The following is a 20,684-nucleotide window of genomic DNA, read 5'->3' on the forward strand; positions in this document are numbered from 1 at the left end:
TTCAAATTGTGTCTGGATCCCTGGGCTCAGCCCATCTCCTCCCCCCAGCCCAAGGGCCGGGCTGTTATTCATTATCCTTCCACAAGCTCCTTGTTGACCCTCAGGGCAGGAACCAGCTCCACCAGCCTTGGTGCGGCCAGGGTCCTGGTGCCGGAGCAGCTGGAGTCCCGCTCATCCCACAGAGAGCCCGCACAATGGTAAGGAAAAGCCAAAAGAGGGGAAATGCTCATTTTTTGGGGTGGGAAGGGTGGTCCAGGCAACGTGGAGTGCTTGGGGCTGGTGGGGATGACAGGGCTTTATAATCACCTTCCATACGGATTTAATAACCGGTGTGGCCGTGATCATAGAATCACAGGATAGTTTTGGTTGGAAAGGACCTTCGAAGCTCGTCCAGTCCAACCCCAGTGAGAAATATTATGAGAAATAGGAAAGGGGGTTCAGAAAAGAGAGAGGGATGGGAAAACAATGGATTCTCTGGATAAATGAGTGTTTTCTAACGCATGGGTTTTCAGTTTCTGGTGGTTTTTTTCCCTTTTCCCTGGCTCCCAGCCCAGCTCTGGGTTTATCCTATGGGGGGAAGCTGCAGAGCAACCCCAGCCCCACGTCCCCCTTGTCTCCAGGGCTCCCTGCTGCTATCTGGGCTACATCTCCCATAGCTTCTTGATGGCCCTGCTCACAGGCAGAGTCACCAAGGGCCACCCACTGTCCCTGCCCTGCCTGGAGGTGGTGGGAGGGGGTGGCGAGGGGGGACGATGCTGCAGACACCCCTGGAGTAGTTGGGGGCGTCTTCTTTTTGGGTGGGAATTGAAGCCGTCAGAGATGGGGAGAAGGACGGTGAGGGTGGGAAGGTGGAGGGTTTGGTGATGGAGAAGAGACTGCGGGAGGTGACAAGGGAACAAATCATCCCCTACAGCCAAGGTGGGACACATTGGTGGGGCAGAACGTTGGACCAGCCCCACCTGGGGCAGGAGGACTCACCGTCTTCTCTGGGGCTTGGTGCCCAAACCCACTGAAGAGAAGCTGCTAAATTAATGTGAACTGTGGTTAAGTTATCAAAGACGTACCCATCATTAACCAGCTGACATGATAAACACTTTCAGACCACCTGCAAGACGAGGGGATGCTCTTCAAGTTTTAGATCCTTCTGCGTGACAAGAGGAGACAGAAGATTGAGTGAGACATGTTTAGAAGCAGAGTGCTTAGTTTATATTTAACTAATAATTAATACAAGCATTGCAAGGAAGAAACTAAACAATTATAACATCATAAACTATTTCTTAGTATAGATGTGTGTCAAAATTTTCAAAAATTGTAATGCTTGTGTAATAATTATGTGAATATAAGCAACGCAAGAGCATCCAGTCTTTGCAGCACTTATGGAGGATGGTCCCTAGTATTCCCAGTGCTGACAAATAAGGAATGCTGCTTAACAGCATAATTGACTTTGCTGTTAAGTTTATTTCTCTGTTTCACCAGATCAGGTCCTCCCATGACCAGGGACATAGTGTCCCCCCCCACTAGGACCCATCCAAACCACCCTGCCTTGGGTTAAGCCCTGCCTTGGGTTAAGCCCTGCCTTGGGTTAAGCCCTGCCGGGAGATGTGATGGGCCTGGGTGTTTTGGGGACAGCTTCTCAGGGTGGATGGCTGAGGTTGGAGGGAGGTCCCAACCCGGTCCCAGTCAGCCCCTCATGATGGGGCCATATGGGGACACTGGGACATGAAGCCACAAGGTACATTTGAGTGCTGAGAGGAGACCAGAGCAGAAGAGACAGAATCACAGAGTGACAGGATGTCAGGGGTTGGAAGGGCCCTGGAAAGCTCATCCAGTGCAATCCCCCCCGGAGCAGGAACACCCAGATGAGTTTCCACAGGAAGGTGTCCAGGCGGGTTGGAATGTCTGCAGAGAAGGAGACTCCACAACCTCCCTGGGCAGCCTGGGCCAGGCTCTGCCACCCTCACCCCAAACAAGTTTCTTCTCCTCTTTCAGTGGAACCTCCTGTGTTCCAGTTTGCACCCATTGCCCCTTGTCCTATCACTGGCTGTCACCAGAAGAGCCTGGCTCCATCCTCCTGACACTCCCCCTCTCCATATTGATCCCCAGGAATGAGTCCCCCCTCAGTGTCCTCTTGTCCAGCTCCAGAGCCCCAGCTCCCTCAGCCTTTCCTCCCACGGGAGATGCTCCACTCCCTTCAGCATCTTGGTGGCTGCGCTGGACTCTCTCCAGCAGTTCCCTGTCCTGCTGGAACTGAGGGGCCACAACTGGACACAAGATTCCAGATGTGATGGTGGAAAGGGAGGGGACCCCAGCACACATCACGCTGTGGGAGGATGGGATGGGCTGTGCTCAAGGGAGATGTCTCCAGCACACCAGGGCATCCTCCCACTTCTCCCCAGTGACTGCCAAGGGAGCCCAGGGTGACTTGCTCACATGGAGACACCTCCGCTTTGGGGACTGGAGGGCTTGAGACAATCCTCTGTGCACATAAATAATTAATCCTGTTGGAAATGTGGCTCTGGTGCAGTGTTCTTCACAGCCAGAGAATGGTGTGGAAAAGCAGGGGTGGCACTTGCTTTCTTCTGCTTCAGCTCTTGGTTTTGGTCTAGGTTCATGGCCAAGGAGGAGTCAAGTTCCAGAACTGGGCCAAGACCTATGGCTCTTCTCCGGAGCTGTACTTCCAGCCCACCTCGGTGGAGGAGATCCGGGAGGTAAGGGGGGTCCTTCCAGGAGACAACTCGTGAGAAATGAAGAGGAGGAAAGGCCCGGAAGGGCTGTGATGCTCCATCATGTTCAGTCAGAGAGGTCACAGATGGTGACAGCACGAGTTCTTCCCGCAGCCCCAAGAGATGGCCCGTCCTACCAAACTGCAAGTGTGCACCAGCACATGGGCCAAACACCTGAAAGAGGCAGAAAACCAGTGCACCTGGCCCCAGTTGGACCCTGTTCCTTGGGCATCAGCGTCTGGTGTCCTCCTGGGGTCCTCTGCCCACCCTGGCTGCCACACTGAGGGGTGGGGGCCCGTGTCACTTTTGTCACCCCAGAGATGCTTCTGTCACCCTAGGCTGTCTCAGGTGGGCATCACCTCTTTTGGGGTCGTAGAATGACTTGCGTTGGAAGGAACCTTTAAAGGTCACCTAGTCCAACCCCCAAGGATGATCCCAAGGGCTGTCTTAGGAGGTGTCTGGGCTCCAGGGTGGTTTAACCCCAGATGTTGGGTTACGCAAGTGGAGTCAGTGGTGGGTAAGATTTTATCTTGGAATGTCTCACAGCACCTCGTCCTTATCACACAGCGTTGGGGGAGAGGGTGGACACTCAGGGCCACCCGTTGTCTCCACAGATTTTGGATATGGCCAGACAGCGGCACAAGAGGGTGAAGGTGGTGGGGGGTGGTCACTCCCCATCGGACATCGCCTGCACCGATGACTTCATGATCCAGATGGGGAAGATGAACAGGGTCCTCAAGGTGAGACCAGCTCCTGGGAGGTGCCGTGGTGGCCTTGAAACGTGGTGGCACCTTGTTTGTGTGACCACTGAGTGCATGGACACCAGCGCTGCCATAACTAGGGTGATAGGTGAAGGATGGAGGGGCTTTCCTCTCCTCACAGCCTGGAGTTCTCCCAAACCAGACCCTGAAATGCTGGTGCAGGACTAGGGAACGGGCATCTTCCCAGTGTAAAATCATCCCTTGTGCCCTGGAAGCATTTGGAGCAGCGATACAAATGTAAAGAAGTGATGTCTTCCCAACGTGTGTTCAGTGAGGGCTTAACCTTGGCACGTTGTCCTCATCACAGCAGGATCTGGGTGGGGTGGAGGTGCCTGGCAGGGTCACTGTCACATCTCACTTGATGTGAACTTGCGAGGTGCCTTGGGCAAAGACCTGGCTGGATGTTCCTAGAGTCATAGAGCTGCAGAATCATCACATCCCAGGTTGGAATGGACCACAAAGTTCCCCTGGTCCAACCTTTCCTGGCAAAGCCCAGTCTAGCCAAGCTGGCCCAGCACCCCATCCAGCTGAATCTTCGACATGTCCAATGTTGGGGAACCCACCACTTCCCTGGGGAGATTATTCCAATGGCTGATTGTTCTCATCAGGAAAAATTTCTCTCTTGTGTTCAATCAGAACCTCCCCAGGAGTAATTTGTACCCGTTGCCCCTTGGCTTTTCCATGGGTCTCCTTGTTCATGGTCCATGGTTTGTTCCTGCGTCAGGTGGGAAATGTCCCCACAAGCAATTGCTCCATTTGATGATGTTGGGAAGGAAATGGCTCAGGAGGGCAGAGCAGAGAGGTTTGCTGAAGGTGGAGCATTGACCAACACCTGGGGGAAGTTATGGGAGAGGTTACAGACCCCTGAGACCAGGGAGAGCAGAGGGGAGCAGGGTTGGACCAGGGGCATGGTCCAGTGGCACCAATGGGTTGGATGAAGTTTGGGTTGGGTGAAGGTCTGAGACGGGTGGCAGCTCAGGATGGAGCAAGTCCCTTGTGGTATGTGGCTCTCCAATATAGACATTATCAACTGTGTTGGTGAGAGCAGAGGTGTCTTCCATGGGATGTTTCTTCTCTGAGCTGTGTGACCTTCACCGATCCCATCCCGTTCCATCCCATCCCATCCCATCCCATCCCATCCCATCCCATCCCATCCCATCCCATCTCATCCCATCCCATCCATTGCATCCCATCCTTTGCAGGTGGACAAGGAGAAGCAGCAAGTGACGGTGGAAGGTGGGATTTTCCTCTCAGATCTGAACGTCGAGCTGAACAAGCATGGGCTGGCCCTGGCCAAGTGAGTGAGACACATGCATGGCGCCATCCCCACGTGTCCTCCATGGTGTCCATCCTTGCCCCAGGTCAAGTGCTGAGACATGGCAAGCCAGGGATGTTTGAAGAGCTTTTGCTGCAGAATAGGGGTGTTTACTTCAGGATCTGGTTTTCCATTGGGGCCCTGCAGACCACGGGTCATCCCCTCTATGGTGGAGCAGCTGATCCTGCCTTGGAGCAGGAGGCTGGACAAGGGCAACCTTCATCCCCACCAGCTCTGTGTTCTCACTGCACCCATCGGGCTGGTCCTTTCCATGTCACAAAGGAAAACTCTACATTCCCTGTCCCTCGGAAGATGAGAGCAGCTCTTCTAGGGTTGCCTCATGTGGGGAAGAGTTTGACAGGCTGCTCCAGGCAATGGGGCTGAAGGTTGACAAAATTAGGTAGAAATGAGTTTTTGATGGCAAAGGGCAATTAGCCATTGGAATATCTCAGCAGGAGGCATGGGAGAATCTTTGCGTCACTTTGGCATGTCTGCTGTCCCCAGAAGAGGGGGTGAAAGTGATGGGCTGGGGGTCCAGGGCAAGCTGGGGCAGAAGATGAGATGCTCCAACACGTGGTTCTCCCTGGCAGAGGGTGTCTTGCCAGGGACTTGGAGAGAGCCAGATTCAGATGGCACTTTGCAGAGGAAATAGCCATGGGCAGGACTTCTCACGCTCAATCTCTTTCATTTGCTGACCTCAGGGAAGAAATTGCTCCTTAATTACCATCTACCTCAATATCTGGGTTGCTCTGTCAATGAAAGCGATGAGTTTGTCAGAGGGCTCGGAGAAAGAAGCTCCACCTGGGCAGGACTCGCTTATGGAGGAGGAACCCACCAAGGCTTGCGATGGTCATAAACCCCACGTTTGGTTCAGGAGGTCCCTGCTCCCCAGCTGTTGGAAGCTGGCGGAGTATTTGGGGAAAATGGCAGGAACAACACAGTGGTTTTTTTAACCTTCTACCGTCCCCACGTACTCAGCTTGACCGTGGTGGGAGGGATGGATGGTCTGCAGCCCTTATGCTTGTGGGTGCTGCTTCCAGCTTTGCTCCTCAACGGTGATTCTGAGCTAAACCCAGTTTCCTCACCCCTTTCTATGAATGCAAATGATTGGGATGTCTGCACCCCAACGAGCCACTCCATGCCCATGGGGAGAGATGGGGACTTGTGAGATGGGACACGGCTGAGCTGACCATGGTGACCTATTGTCACCAGCTGGGCCTTCCTCCCCGTAAACCATAGCAGCATCTTGATAGATACGTGCTATGGAGACAAGCGCGTGTGGCCAACGAACCCACCCATTGCTGCAGGGTTTGGTGAAGGGTGGAAAACCCTGCTCGTTGGGTCAGGGCATCATGTCCTGGGGGTTTCCATGCAGGGTCTGCGCACAGTGTGATGCCTGGCAGGGTGGGCTGTGTCCCACATGCTGTGGTCCTCACTCGGTCCCTTCACCTACCCCCAGTTTAGGAGCCGTTTCTGAGGTGGCAGCAGCTGGTGTGATCGGGACGGGGACGCACAACACTGGCATCAAGCACGGCATCCTCCCCACGCAGGTGAGACAGCAGTCAGTGCACGGACATCATCAGCATCTTGAGGGCTTTGGGGAGATGTCCCGTCTCCTGGTCTGGTGTGCCCCGCCCAGGGGTGAGGGGGAAGAGCACTGCAAGCAGGACGGGTCTGTCCTCCAGGGATGGGGCTGCTGGGGGGATCCTCAGGTCCGCCAGGCACAGTGGGACCTTCTCATCTACAGCCAAAACGTGACCCAGCTGGGAACTCCTCTGTCCCTGTGCTTTATGGTCTTGTGGTCTGATGAATAAGCTCTGTGTTAAGAGAAAGCAGTTCATGTGTTGAATCACAGAATCATTGACTCACAGGATGGTTTGGATGGAAGGGGACCATGAAATCTCCCCCAGTCCCCCCTGCCATGAGCAGGGACATCTGCACCAGCTCAGGTTGCTCAGAGCCCCGTCCAGCCTGGCCTGGGATGTCTCCAGGGATGGTTCAGCCACCACCTCTCTGGCCAACCTGGGCCAGGCTCTCACCACCCTCAGCACAAACAATTTCTGCATCATGTCCGGCCTGAATCTCCCTCCTTTAGTTGAAAACCATTACCCTGTAATTGTTAGTTTAAAACCATTATCATGGCTGGCTCATGTCCCAACACCCCAAGCCCATACCAACCCCGACACCTCTCCTCTGGGCAGGTGGTGGCCCTCACGCTGCTGACGGCCTCGGGGGAGATGCTGGAGTGCTCCGAGTCCGTCAACGCCGACATCTTCCAGGCTGCCCGCCTGCACCTCGGCTGCCTGGGCGTCGTGCTCACCGTCACCTTCCAGTGCGTGCCCCAGTTCCACCTGCACGAGGTGGCCTTCCCCTCCACGCTCACCGAGGTACGGCATGGGCGATGCTTCCCAAGCATCCGCGTGATAAGCAAAGTTCTCGACAAGGCGACGTGGTTGGGAGGGAGATGGGAAGTGGCCGTGCTCTGGTAGAAAATCCCACAGGCGTGTGTAGGTTGTACTCCTTGTACATCTTCATAGAATCATAGGATCATTTTGGTTGGAAAAGACCTTCAAGATCATCGAGTCCAACCATAACCCAGCACTGCCCCATGTCCTGAGAACCTCATGTCCGTCTGTCCAACCCTCGAGGGATGGTGACTCCAGCACTGCCCTGGGCAGCCTGTTCCAATGCCCCACAGCCCTTTGGGGAAGAAATTGTTCCCCACATCCAACCTCAACCTCCCCTGGCATAACTTGAGACCGTTTTCTCTCACCCTGTGATGTTCCTTAAGCTGGAAACTTCTCCAGGGTGAGAAAGGAGAGGAAGGAAAAGGCACGTTTCTTAGCAAATGCCACTTCAACTTCCTATGGGTTGGAACCGCATCTTCTGGGAGCAGAGAGATGCAGGTAGTGGGGTGGGAGGAGAGGAACTCATAAGTTGGCATGGGGAATGTTGCAGACCTGAGATCCAGCAGGGCAGGTGGCTCCTGCTCCGGAGGGACCTCCCAGCTGGGCTAGAGGTGGCTGGTGGGAGCTGCGTGTCACCCCTGGGACCGAGGCAGGAGAGAAGAGGGTGAAAATACTTAGAATCAGAGAACAGTTGGTTTGCAGCGTTGTTAGAAGCTTTTCTTGCGCAGCAGAATGAAGTAAAATCTCAGCAAACAGGCAACTTATAGAATCACAGGATGGTTTGGGTGGAAGGGACTGTTAAAACCCCTCCAGTGGCACCCCTGCCATGAGCAGGGACATCTGCACCAGCTCAGGCTGCTCAGAGCCCCGTCCAGCCTGGCCTGGGATGTCTCCAGGGATGGTTCAGCCACCACCTCTCTGGCCAACCTGGGCCAGGCTCTCACCAAATCCTCAGTGTGAAAAGTTTCTTTGGCATGTTCAGCCTGAAGAGCTTCTCCTGCTCTTCTGGAGTTCGCCTCCCATTCAGATTTGGGGCTGGCAAGGTGGTTGGTCTCTTGGGGAACAGCCAGTGCCATCTTTAGGGAAAAGTCTGGACAACGAGACCTTTGTCATTGTCCCCACATCCTGCAGCATCATCCTCACTTCTCAGCATCAATTGTCTCCTGCCTGACTCAGCTCAGAGGTGACAGCGATGGGACCGTTTTCCTCCAGCCGTCGCTATCCCTTGTGTACAGCCCTGGGGGTTTGCAGCTGTTCCCCACCCCATGGTGGGATGGGATGGGATGGGATGGGATGGGATGGGATGGGATGGGATGGGATGGGATGGGATGGGATGGGATGGGATGGGGTGGGATGGGATGGGGTGGGCAGCAGTGGGAGCTGCTCAGGGCTGCGATGGCAGCGGTGCCACCAGAGCCAGGATGGGGGTTTGCCCGGAGCCATTGGCTCCATCCCCCCTGGGGCTCCAGGCTGTGCGGGGCTGAGCACGGGGGCTCTGGTGCAATCGAATTAGCGATGCAGAAGGAGCCCGCGGGGCATCAGCACTGCCGCCCTCAGCGCTCGAGCTGATTTGCCCACAGACAACCCCACTGGGAGGTGGACCAGCCCGCGCCACTGCTCTGTTTAACCCAGTGTTGGCAGATCTGGTGACCACAGCCACGCATGACTAAGCTTAACGCGGATTTAGTGTTCCAGCCGGAGAAAATTGCCCTTGCTGGAAATCTCGGGCTGATGTGCTGCCTGGACCGAGCGAGGAGAGGGAGAAGAGCGTGTGCGCTGAGCCAGCATCCCCGCAGGCAGCAGCGTGTCCCCGGGGAGAGCGGCAGTGTCCCACGGGCACCCAGAATGTGCCACCTCCCATCGCGTCCTGTCCTGCTGCTCGGTGAGCGGGAAGCTCGGTGTTTACTCCTGTGACAGACAAGCCACTTAAAATAGCCCATGAACTTCTTGTGCTTCTGAAAATAAGTTGGGCCTTTCTTGTGCATGAGGTCTGGGTGTTTTTTGGGATGGGGCTCCACACCTCCATCATTAGCCTGGAGAGGAGAAGCTCTGGGGAGACCTTATTGTGGCCTTTCTGGACTTGAAAGGGGCCCATAAGAAAGATGGGGACAGACTTTTGAGCAGGGCCTGTTGCCATAGGGCAAGGGGTGATGGTTTTAAACTAAAAGAGGAGAGATTCAGTCTGGAAATAATGAAATTGTTTGTGCTGAGGGTGGTGAGAGCCTGGCCCAGGTTCCCAGAGAGGTGGTGGATGAACCATCCCTGGAGACATCCCAGGCCAGGCTGGACGGGGCTCTGAGCAACCTGAGCTGGTGCAGATGTCCCTGCTCATGGCAGGGGAAAATGGGGGAGCTTTAACGGTCCCTTCAACCCAAACCATCCTGTGGTTCGATGATCTCCCAGTGTGAAGTTGGGTTGAACTCTTTTTTTGAGCTGAACTTGGGACAGACCGTGCTGAGGATGAGGAGGAGTGTGATGGGTGAGACATTTCAAGGGCCAGACTGAACAAACCCCTTATTGGGATCCAACCCCAGAGCTGTGATTGGAAACTCTCTTATACCAATTGCCACATCTCTACTGGTTCTCTGTCTCTGTCTCACCGAAGGTCCCCGTCACCCCGGCCAAGGTGCACGGTGCTGGTGACTGGCCCATCTGGGATGTGCTCAAGGGCGTTGGGTTTCTGACCTTCTGTCTCATAGATGGGAACGTTACATAGCTCTGAACACTTCGTATGGCTGTGTCCTCCCCAGCAAGTTCTTCTGCTGTCCCACCATCTGTCCTTTCTTTGCTGTCCCCTCTTTGTGGCCATGTCCCCCCTGAAGACCACGTCTTGCTGTAGCCCATGACAGGCCACTAGATTGGCCATTGGAGCATGAGAAGTTCAGGACAGGGCTGAGGCGCTGGAGACGGTGGCCTGGGGTGCTGGTACATGGATGCTCCATACTGGTCAGTAGTTACTTACAGATGAGTTTTCCATCCCCGGCACGAACCAGCATGAAACAGGCTGATTTCCCTCAAAAGAGGCATGAAATGCGCTGGTTTGGGGCTGTGCATCTCCTGGGCTTTATGAGCTTCATTCTCCACGTGCCTGTGGCCAGCGGTGGGTGTGATCCGGTTCCCTCAGGACGCCTTTCGAAGGCCACATGAGCATTTCTACAGAGCGATTCGCAGGGATTATTTTCTCCTGGGAACACATCAAAACCAAATTTCCCCGTCTCTGCCACCATATAAACTTCTTCCAACCACTGCGTGCAATTCCTTGGAGCCCTCCCACGCTCACGGTTGTGGGAAGGCAGATGGAATGAGCTGTTCCATTGGATGCTCAGCCCCTCCATGGCACGGCCGCCGTATCAGGATGTCACCTCTGCCTTGAACTGAGCGACCATGCAGCTCATCCCGTCTGGCACCAGATCGTCGCGGAGGCTGAAGCCCATAGAGATGCCACCTGCAAGCTGGAAGACCTGGTGGCCTTTTAAATGTTATGTGGACACACTGCGTCAGATTTCTGGATGGGGAAACCGAGGCAGAAAGTCCATCAAGAAGAGGAATTGGTGACAGTGGAAAAGAACATCTCCTGCTTCGACCACTCATCATCTTTGTCCCGGTGTGCTCTGACATCCTCGCTGGTGCATCCTCAGCCGCATCCTCACCCGCTGTCTCATTGAGTCTCACAGGTCCAGTTCCAGCCCTGGCTAATGACTGCATGAGCCTTCGTTAAGTTCGGCTCATAAAAAATAAATAGACAAAAGCAGCAAAATCTGTTGCAGGATTGATCAGAGCTGCAGCGCTAGGAAAGCTCTGAGAAACACCGCCCTTAATTTTATAAGGACTGAATTATTCAGCGCCCCGTTGGGGTGACTCAAACGCCACCACCAATGTGAATTTAACGCGCTTGTGCGGTATCTTTTCCATAATCCCCGATGCAAAGCTGGCCGGGGAGGTGGACAGAGGGGTCCATGTGTGTCACCCGTGTCCCTCGGCGTGTCCCCCTGCTGTCACCCCTACCAGCTGCAGCAGAGCTGCCAAGAGCTGGAGCATCTCAGTGCCTGATTTTTCCTGGGCAGTGCAAAGGGAATAAGGGAAGCCTGAGCTATTTCTCCATCCCGCAGTGAGGTCGCTACTGGTGCTTCCAGTTTCAGAGGTGATGAGTTTGTGTTTAATGGCTCGGGAGCATCTTTTGTGAAATGCCGGTTTGTTTACTGAGCTGAGACTTGCCCAGTGCCCTGCAGCAGGGATTTCCCTGCTTTAAATGCATTTAAATATTTTAAAATATGGTGAGAACCTGCCAACTCCTTACAGCTCAGTCCTCACCCCCACCAGGCTGCTTGGACCTTCGCTGCGTCCTCCAGCACCTTCCCGCAGTGTTGTTTTACACTTCTTAATCTGCCTTTTAGCTAGGAAACTTAAGCTCATGTTCAACGTAACCCCGCTTTCCTGAGCAGGGCAGGTAGCTTAGGCTGAGCTTTACTCTACTCAGCATTATGTGCCCAGGCTTTACCCCCAGCAAAGCTCAGCCTGTCTCTCCGCATCCCTCGGGGCTGTTAGCAGGGTGAAATGCGCTCTATAAATATTAATGCCATTATCAATTTCTCAGCCCTCGCCGCTCCTCGCCTGCTTCCAGATCTCCGGCTTTCATGTCGAGCGGCCCAGCCGAGCGGAAGAGAATAATGGCAAGGGAGCAGGTTGCTTGAAATATTTAAGCCTGAGTTATCTAAGACGTTGCAAATAATATATGTGTCAGCGGAGCCGGGCTTGGATTTGTGGTTATGTAAGATCCGCAGGCTTTCTTTTCTGGCCTCGTGATTGTCTTTATCAGTGGGATGAAGTCGGCTGCTCTGGCTGCTGGCGGTGGCTGGGAACGAGAAATGGGACCGAGAGGGTTTGTTGCACAGCTCAGGTCACCAAAGACACCCACAGAGCATCCCGGGTGGTGGCAGCGATGGAGCCAATGTCCCTGGCCCCAGAGCTGCTGGGAGGATGATGGGGATGAGGATGGGGATGGGGATGGGGATGGGGATGGGGATGGGGATGAGGATGGGGATGAGGATGGGGATGGGGATGGGGATGGGGATGGGGATGGGGATGGGGATGGGGATGGGGATGGGGATGAGGATGGGGATGGGGATGGGGATGGGGATGGGGATGGGGATGGGGATGAGGACGGGGATGGGGATGGGGACAAGGACGAGGATGAGGACGGGGATGGGGATGGGGACGAGGACGAGGATGGGGATGAGGATGGGGATGAGGACGGGGATGGGGATGGGGATGAGGATGAGGATGAGGATGGGGATGGGGACGAGGACGGGGACGAGGATGGGGTGAGGACAAAAATGAGGATGAGGTTGAGGACGAGGATGAGGATGGGGATGAGGATGAGGATGGGGGTGGGGATGAGGATGGGGATGGGGATGAGGATGGGGACGAGGATGAGGATGGGTATGGGGTAAGGACAAGAATGAGGATGAGGACGAGGATGAGGATGAGGACGAGGATGGGTATGGGGTAAGGACAAGAATGAGGATGAGGACAAGTATGAGGATGAGGACGAGGATGAGGATGGGGATGGGTCAGGCTCAGATATGATGCTTCTTCCTCTGAATACAATAGTTTGGGTTGAAGAGACCATTAAATCTCCCCCACTGCCACCCCTGCCATGAGCAGGATTTAATCCCAGCCTTTCAAGAGGCAGATCATAGCCTGTAGGACTCCTCTGAGCCTGTATTGGGGTTATTCTGTAAAAACCAAGAGAATCTTCAGTACAAAATGAAGAAAAGCTGCGGTCATGGGTCACCCAGCAGGTCGTTGTGAATGGAGGCACAAAGGGAGCGGTGAAGGGAGAGGAAATCATGGAAGAGCTTGCAGAGCAAATATAAACCAGCATCAGCCGTTTCACAGCACAAGCTGAACACTCGGTGCAGCACATCCTGGGTGAACGCGGGAGAACTGAGATACCCACGGCGGCAAAATTCTCCAAGAGTCGCAAGAGTTTATCAGGTTTAATCAGACTAAAGGTTCTACAAGAAAACCAAGCCCAACCGTTTGCAGCAGAGGTGCAGAGAGACTCAAACCTCCACATTAGAAAGAAATCTTCCCCAAAGTTACTGTCCATAAAGACAGTATCAATTAATTAATCAGGCTAAAATCAGACAGCAGGTTATTTAGACAAACTACAGTCATTCAAGCATCAACTGCATAAGAAGAAGCAGCATGAGCACAAAAAGTGTGTCGCAATAGAAACTGAAATTTATCTAAGTTTATACAACCTCTTAGCTTCGGATTTGCAGATTTTCATCCACGACCTCTCTGGGCAACCTGGGCCAGGCTCTCACCACCCTCAGCACAAACAATTCCATTATATCCAGCCTGAATCTCCCTCTTTTAGTTTAAAACCATCACCCCTTGACCTATCGCAACAGCCCCTGGTCAAAAGTCTGTCCCCACCAATGCATCAATCAATATGTAATAAGACAATGATTTTCTCATTCACGAAGGTCTCTGATCTGCCTTTGAACCCATGGAAACTTTGAGCCGTCTGCAGACTTGCACAGCTTAGTGATTTGGTGGGTGAAGAAGAGCTTCTTTTGGTCTGAGCCTACCGTTTCCTAAGCCTAACCTGAATGCTGTCCCTTTGGGGGTGTCTCGGGCACCTGTGGTGGATCCCTCAACCCCAGCTCCTCCAAAACCACCCAAACCACCTCACCAGTGCTGGGCTTCATCTCATCCCTCCTGGCCAGAATTGTTTGGTTTGGCCTCAGTGCATGGAAGCGACTCTTGAACTGGTGCTCAGACATCGTCCCCTGGTGTAGTGGAATCCTGGCACGGGCAGCACACGGGCAAAAAAGAAGGCTAAATAACCATTTCCTCACCCGAAATGCTCCCTCCCCACACTCCCTGGCTCCCCTTTGTTGCTCCGATGGATGCGTGCAAGTGAGTTCTTGTGCTCCACCCTCCACACCTGCCCCTTGTCCCATCCTTGTCCTTTCCCCGAGGAACATCTGGAGCATCCAGAGCTGCATTGCGGCAGGCGGGGTGCCCGACCCTCAGCTCGGAAAGTTCTTGAGTGTGTTTGCAAACAACAAAAGAAAGCAAGCGGCTTCTTTTGACCCGGCTTTCATGAAGCAAAACGATTTATCCTGGACTCCTGGGAGGGAAGCAAAGACAAGCAAAACCCCCCAGGTCTCTGCATGCTCTCATGGGGCACGTTGGCCACGTTAGAGCACCGAGATTCTCTGGCTCCCATTTGGGCACTCAGCCAGCAGACAATGTCCCCAAGGACTCCCGGAGCCGCCTCGCTCGCTGCCTTCTAATTATCCTACAAAGTCGCGGGGCTTATTGTCTCCAGAGCCACATCCCTCCTCTATCACGGGGATCAAAAGCGCACATTGAAAAGGTCGCCCCACTGGCAATTTGCTTCTGCGCTCAAACGCTGCGGCTGGAAGACAAACAGACGTGGGCAGGATCACCTTGGGAAAGCTGCGTCCGCCTTTTCCCCGCTTGTTTTAGCTGCTCGATGCGTTTGTTCTGAAACCAAATGGCTGAAGACGTGGGGTCGTAGCTTTTGCTCTGCTTCTACTTGTGCAATCATTAACTGTTTCTGACACAAGAGCTTCCCTGGCCAGAAAACAGGGTATTTTGGGGCCATCTCAGAGAGATTCTGTGGCCTTTTGGGAGGTGTGAAGATGAAGACAACATTATCATTAATTCTCACCAGTTACAGGACTATACTATTTATCTTCCCATCCTCCATGATTTAATGGGACCATGGCATTACAAAAGACTCTCAGCTTATGGCAGGGTCACAGCAAGATCCTCGGTGCCAAAGCAGCCCAGCCTGGTCATTAGTAGCTCATTAAGACAAATAACTCACAGGAGCCAGTGGGAAAGGAACAGCGTCACAACTGATGTTGCCACAACCTTCCTGGGGTTGTATCCATGGGTCATTGCACCTTCTCCTGGGTCAGGAAAGCTCCTGGAAGAAAAGCTGTTGGCGTTTGAAGCCTGCAAAGCTATGGGAGATGTCTGCAAAGCTGTGGGAGATGCCTGCAAAGCTGTGGATGTATGCAAAGGTGTGGGAGATGTCTACAATGATGTGGTGCCCACAGCTCCTCAAAGGGGCTGGCGAGCAAAGGCTGCTTCCTCCAGACACACTCACAGCACAGACACAGAATCACAGAATCCCAGAGTGTCAGGGGTTGAAGGGCCCTGGAAAGCTCATCCAGTGCAATCCCCCCATGGAGCAGGAACACCCAGATGAGGTTACACAGGAAGGTGTCCAGGGGGTTGGAATGTCTGCACAGAAGGAGACTCCACAACCTCCCTGGGCAACTTGGGCCAGGCTCTGCCACCCTCACCCCAACAAGTTGCTTCTCCTCTTTCAGTGGAACCTCCTGTGTTCCAGTTTGCACCCATTGCCCCTTGTCCTGTCCCTGGTTGTCACCAGAAGAGCCTGGCTCCATCCTCCTGACACTCCCCCTTTCCATCTTGATCCCCAGGAATGAGTCCCCCCTCAGTGTCCTCTTGTCCAGCTCCAGAGCCCCAGCTCCCTCAGCCTTTCCTCCCACGGGAGATGCTCCACTCCCTTCAGCATCTTGGTGGCTGCGCTGGACTCTCTCCAGCAGTTCCCTGTCCTGCTGGAACTGAGGGGCCACAACTGGACACAAGATTCCAGGTGTGGTCTCCCCAGGGCAGAGTAGAGGGGCAGAAGAACCTCTCTGGACCAGGGAGCGGTGCCCGTGGTCTCTGTTAGCCCCTTCATGCATGGCTGGTCTGTGTTGACTCCTTGCCAACCCAGTGCTTGCTGGGTCACTGCAGACAGACTCTTCGGACCTGCCCTGGCACCCCCAGAGTCCCCGAGGTGCCTCCACTCTCTGCTCCTGGGACGGGAAAAATCACCAACCTTGTTCCTCTTGTTGTTGCAGGTCCTTGATCACCTTGGGGACCACCTGAAAAGATCCCAGTATTTCCGATTCCTGTGGTTCCCTCACAGCGAGAACGTCAGCGTCATCTACCAGGACCCCACCAACAAGGCAGGTCCCGCGGGCTCCATGCGAGAAGGGCTGTGCGCAGAGCTGGGCGCCCTCCCAGGCCCAATGGCCTAGGCTGGGCTTGCAGTGCAAGCACCGCTGGGGTGTCTGATCAGGGAAAGCGCATTTTTTGGGGATGCGACTGTAGCTGGGGGTGTCTGAGCTCTCAGCACCCCCATGGCAAAGCCTGGTCTCTTCCTGGGATGGGATGTAGCCCTTTTTCATCACAGAAGTCTGGGGACTCCTGGGGTGCCCTTATCCACTCCCCTGCTCCCACTTTGCTCCTGGTCCACGCACGTGCTCCCATCTCCGCACCCGCTGGCAAGAAAGCTGCAAACCCTGCTGCTCCCTAACCACCATCATCTTCCTCTGCTTGGCTTTGCAGCCCCCCTCTTCCTCCGCCAGCTGGCTGTGGGATTACGCTGTTGGCTACTATCTGCTGGAGTTTCTGCTCTGGATCAGGTAGGAGCAAGAGCTGGGCAGCGATGGGGGACAAGGGCTGGACTCATCCATCTCTGTTTTCTGCATCTCTGCCCTGAAACCTGTGCTGTTTCACGGCATGTCCTAGTGAGGATGGCAAGGGAGGAACTGTGACACGCATCCTGGAGAGGAAGGAGATGCTTTTTCTGCTCCGAGTGAGCTCCTGTGCAGAGGAGCGGATTTGGGCTGGGGTGCGTGTCTGGGGCTGCACTGCCCTCTCGTGTGCGCAGAGACGGAGCCGCACTGGAGCGGCCTGGGGCTGCAGCGGCAGAGTGGCTCTTTAGAATAATACAGTAGTTTGGATTGGAAGGGACCATTAAATCTCCCCCAGTTCCCCCCCTGCCACAAGCAGGGACATCTGCACCAGCTCAGGTTGCTCAGAGCCCCGTCCAGCCTGGCCTGGGATGTCTCCAGGGATGGTTCAGCCACCACCTCTCTGGCCAACCTGGGCCAGGCTCTCACCACTCTCAGCACAAACAATTTCATTATATCCATCCTGAATCTCCCTCCTTTACTTTAAAACCATCACCCCTTGTCCTATGGCAACAGGCCCAGTCTGTCCCCATCTTTCTTCTCGGCCCCTTTTAAGTCCGGAAAAAACACAATAATGTCTCCCCAGAGCTTCCCTTCTCCAGGCTTGTTCCATCACATCTCACACTGTTGGCAAACACCTGGGGTCAGTTCTCACCTCCTGCTCTCCCCCTGCAGCACCTTTGTGCCCAGCTTGGTGTGCTGGATCAACCGCTTCTTCTTCTGGCTGCTCTTCAGCTCTCGGGTGGAGAACATCGCCATCAGCTACAAGATCTTCAACTACGAGTGTCGTTTCAAGCAGCACGTTCAAGACTGGGCCATCCCCATGTAAATGACTCTGCAGACCCTCCCTGTCCATCCCCAGCCACGGTCCCCACCCAAAGCACATCCCGTCCCCTGCCTGTGTCCTGCCCCAGTGCAAAGCCACGGAGAAAGGGACCTGGATAGGAGACACCATCGTACCTGCATGGGGATGCTTTTCCATCCTTGTCGCGGGGTACCATAGACTTGTTGGGTTGAAGGGACCTCTGTAGACCCCCCAGTCCAACCCAGCTGCTCACGCAGGGTCACCAGAGCAGATCACACAGGTGGGTCCAAGCAGGTTTGAATGTCTCAGAGAAGGAGACTCCACACCCGCTCTGGGCAGCCTGGGCCAGGCTCTGGCACCTCCCAGCAAACAAGTTTCTGCTCATGTTCACATGGAGCCTCCTGTGTTTCAGTCTGTGCCCGTTGCCCCTCACCCTGGCGTTGGGCACCACTGAACAGAGTCTGGTCCATCCTCTGACACCCACCCTGAGATACTGATCCCATTGATCACATCCCAAAATACAAGCCACACCGTGTTTTGGTGCTTTGTGAGCCCAAAGCAATGTCAGGGATGCTGGGACACACCAAGCCATTCCCTGAATTAACATGGGGCTGGGGATGGGGCTGTGGGTGTGAGCCTGAATGCAGCTGGTTGTGGGCATTAAGAGGGGCTGGGGCCTTCTCATGGGCAGCGAGAAGACAAAGGAAGCCTTGCTGGAGCTGAAGGGCGCCTTGGAGAACAACCCCAAGATGGTGGCTCACTACCCTGTGGAGGTGCGCTTCGCTCGGGGGGACGACATCTGGCTGAGCCCCTGCTTCCAACGGGACAGCTGCTACATGAACATCATCATGTACCGGTGAGCGCGGCCCCATTCCGCCTCTGCCCCTCTTCTTCCTTCCTTCCTGCAGCTCCAGGAGCTGTGCTGAGACCCGGAGGCCAACACGGCTCAAACACACCAGCACCAGCTCTTGACTGGGCTGCAGACATGGAATGAGCTCCGGCACCTTTCACAGAATCCCAGAGTGTCAGGGGTTGGAAGGGCCCCGGAAAGCTCATCCAGTGCAATCCCCCCATGGAGCAGGAACACCCAGATGAGGTTACACAGGAAGGTGTCCAGGCGGGTTGGAATGTCTGCACAGAAGGAGACTCCACAACCCCCCTGGGCAGCCTGGGCCAGGCTCTGCCACCCTCACCCCCAACAAGTTGCTTCTCCTCTTTCAGTGGAACCTCCTGTGTTCCAGTTTGCACCCATTGCCCCTTGTCCTGTCCCTGGTTGTCACCAGAAGAGCCTGGCTCCATCCTCCTGACACTCCCCCTTTCCATCTTGATCCCCAGGAATGAGTCCCCCCTCAGTGTCCTCTTGTCCAGCTCCAGAGCCCCAGCTCCCTCAGCCTTTCCTCCCACGGGAGATGCTCCACTCCCTGCAGCATCTTGGTGGCTGCGCTGGACTCTCTCCAGCAGTTCCCTGTCCTGCTGGAACTGAGGGGCCACAACTGGACACAAGATTCCAGGTGTGGTCTCCCCAGGGCAGAGTAGAGGGGCAGGAGAACCTCTCTCGACCTTCCCTGCCCACCCCTCCCGCACATTCGAGCCAGAAGGGCTGGGTGTTCTTGGAGCACCCAGAGCCACCCACCCGTCCTTCTTGATGATGTCACCCTAGGTTGGGGTCCACTGGCCCAGTGCTGCTGGGATACTGGTTCCCAGAGGGTCTCCATCACCCGGCGCTGCTCACACAGCCTGTGTCTGGTCCCTGGGGGTGTCCTGATCTCAGGGGGTTTCCTGGGTGTGCGAATCCCCCCACAGCCCCTGCTGATGTCCCCCCTGCCTGTCCCCCACCCCAGGCCCTATGGGAAGAACGTCCCCCGCCTCAACTACTGGCTGACCTACGAGGGCATCATGAAGAAGCACGGTGGGAGACCACACTGGGCAAAGGTAGCGACAGCCCCGCTCCTCTGGGGGAGATGGTCTGTGGAACGGGGTCCCTTCCCCTTCCCATCACGTCGGAGCGGGTGTGCGGTGGAGGGGGGTCAGAGCAGAGCCCCACATCAGGCTGGCCGAGAAGGAGGTGGGTTCCTCAGGGAGATGTTGCTCACAGAATCACAGAATCCCAGAGTGTCAGGGGTTGGAAGGGCCCTGGAAAGCTCATCCAGTGCAATCCCCCCATGGAGCAGGAACACCCAGCTGAGGTTACACAGGAAGGTGTCCAGGCGGGTTGGAATGTCTGCACAGAAGGAGACTCCACAACCTCCCTGGGCAGCCTGGGCCAGGCTCTGCCACCCTCGCTGAGAAGTTTCTTCTCAAATTCAAGTGGAACCTCCTGTGTTCCAGTTCGCACCCATTGCCCCTTGTCCTGTCACCGGTTGTCACCAGAAGAGCCTGGCTCCATCCTCCTGACACTCCCCCTTTCCATATTGATCCCAGGAATGAGTCCCCCCTCAGTGTCCTCTTGTCCAGCTCCAGAGCCCCAGCTCCCTCAGCCTTTCCTCCCACGGGAGATGCTCCACTCCCTCCAGCATCTTGGTGGCTGCGCTGGACTCTCTCCAGCAGTTCCCTGTCCTGCTGGAACTGAGGGGCCACAACTGGACACAAGATTCCAGGTGTGGTCTCCCCAGGGCAGAGCAGAGGGGTAGGAGAACCTCTCTGACCTACTGACCACCCCCTTCTAACCCACCCCAGGTCCCATTGGCTTCGTGGCCACAAGGGCCCAGTGCTGGCTCATGGTCACCCTGCTGTCCCCAGGACCCCCAGGTCCCTTTCCCCTACGCTGCTCTCCAACAGCTCGTTCCCAACTTACACTGGAACCTGGGGTTGTTCCTGCCCAGATTCAAGACTCTACACTTGCCCTTGTTCTATTTTATTCATTTTTTCCCTGCTCCCCTGTTTGCCACCCACCCTGGGCATGTCTAGAGGGGATGGAGGTGCCACCACATCTGCAGGGGCTGACCACAGTGGTGCTGGGTCCGGGGCCAGCGCCACGTTCCCCTGGACACTCTGTCTCCTGCAGGCACACAGCTGCACCAGGAAGGACTTTGAGAAGATGTATCCGGCCTTCCCCAAATTCTGCTCCGTCCGGGAGAAGCTGGACCCCACCGGGATGTTCCTGAACTCCTACCTGGAAAAGGTGTTTTACTGA

At 55.2% G+C, this 20,684-nt stretch overlaps 1 protein-coding gene across 1 annotated transcript; it reads left to right on the forward strand.

Annotated features, from left to right (window-relative positions):
• Positions 1-819: 819 nt before the first annotated feature.
• Positions 820-20,684, forward strand: LOC309438084 (L-gulonolactone oxidase-like; the record flags this gene model as incomplete). The annotated part of the gene is made up of 12 exons (XM_082048991.1): positions 820-834; positions 2,607-2,708; positions 3,338-3,463; positions 4,687-4,781; positions 6,259-6,349; positions 7,001-7,186; positions 16,129-16,236; positions 16,619-16,695; positions 17,422-17,571; positions 18,243-18,407; positions 19,393-19,483; positions 20,556-20,684. 12 exons carry the CDS (start codon positions 820-822, stop codon positions 20,682-20,684), a joined length of 1,335 nt encoding a protein of 444 aa, XP_081905117.1.

The sequence above is a fragment of the Streptopelia decaocto genome (genome assembly GCF_964273445.1).
Source record: "Streptopelia decaocto genome assembly, chromosome: 3".
Lineage (NCBI taxonomy): Eukaryota > Metazoa > Chordata > Aves > Columbiformes > Columbidae > Streptopelia > Streptopelia decaocto.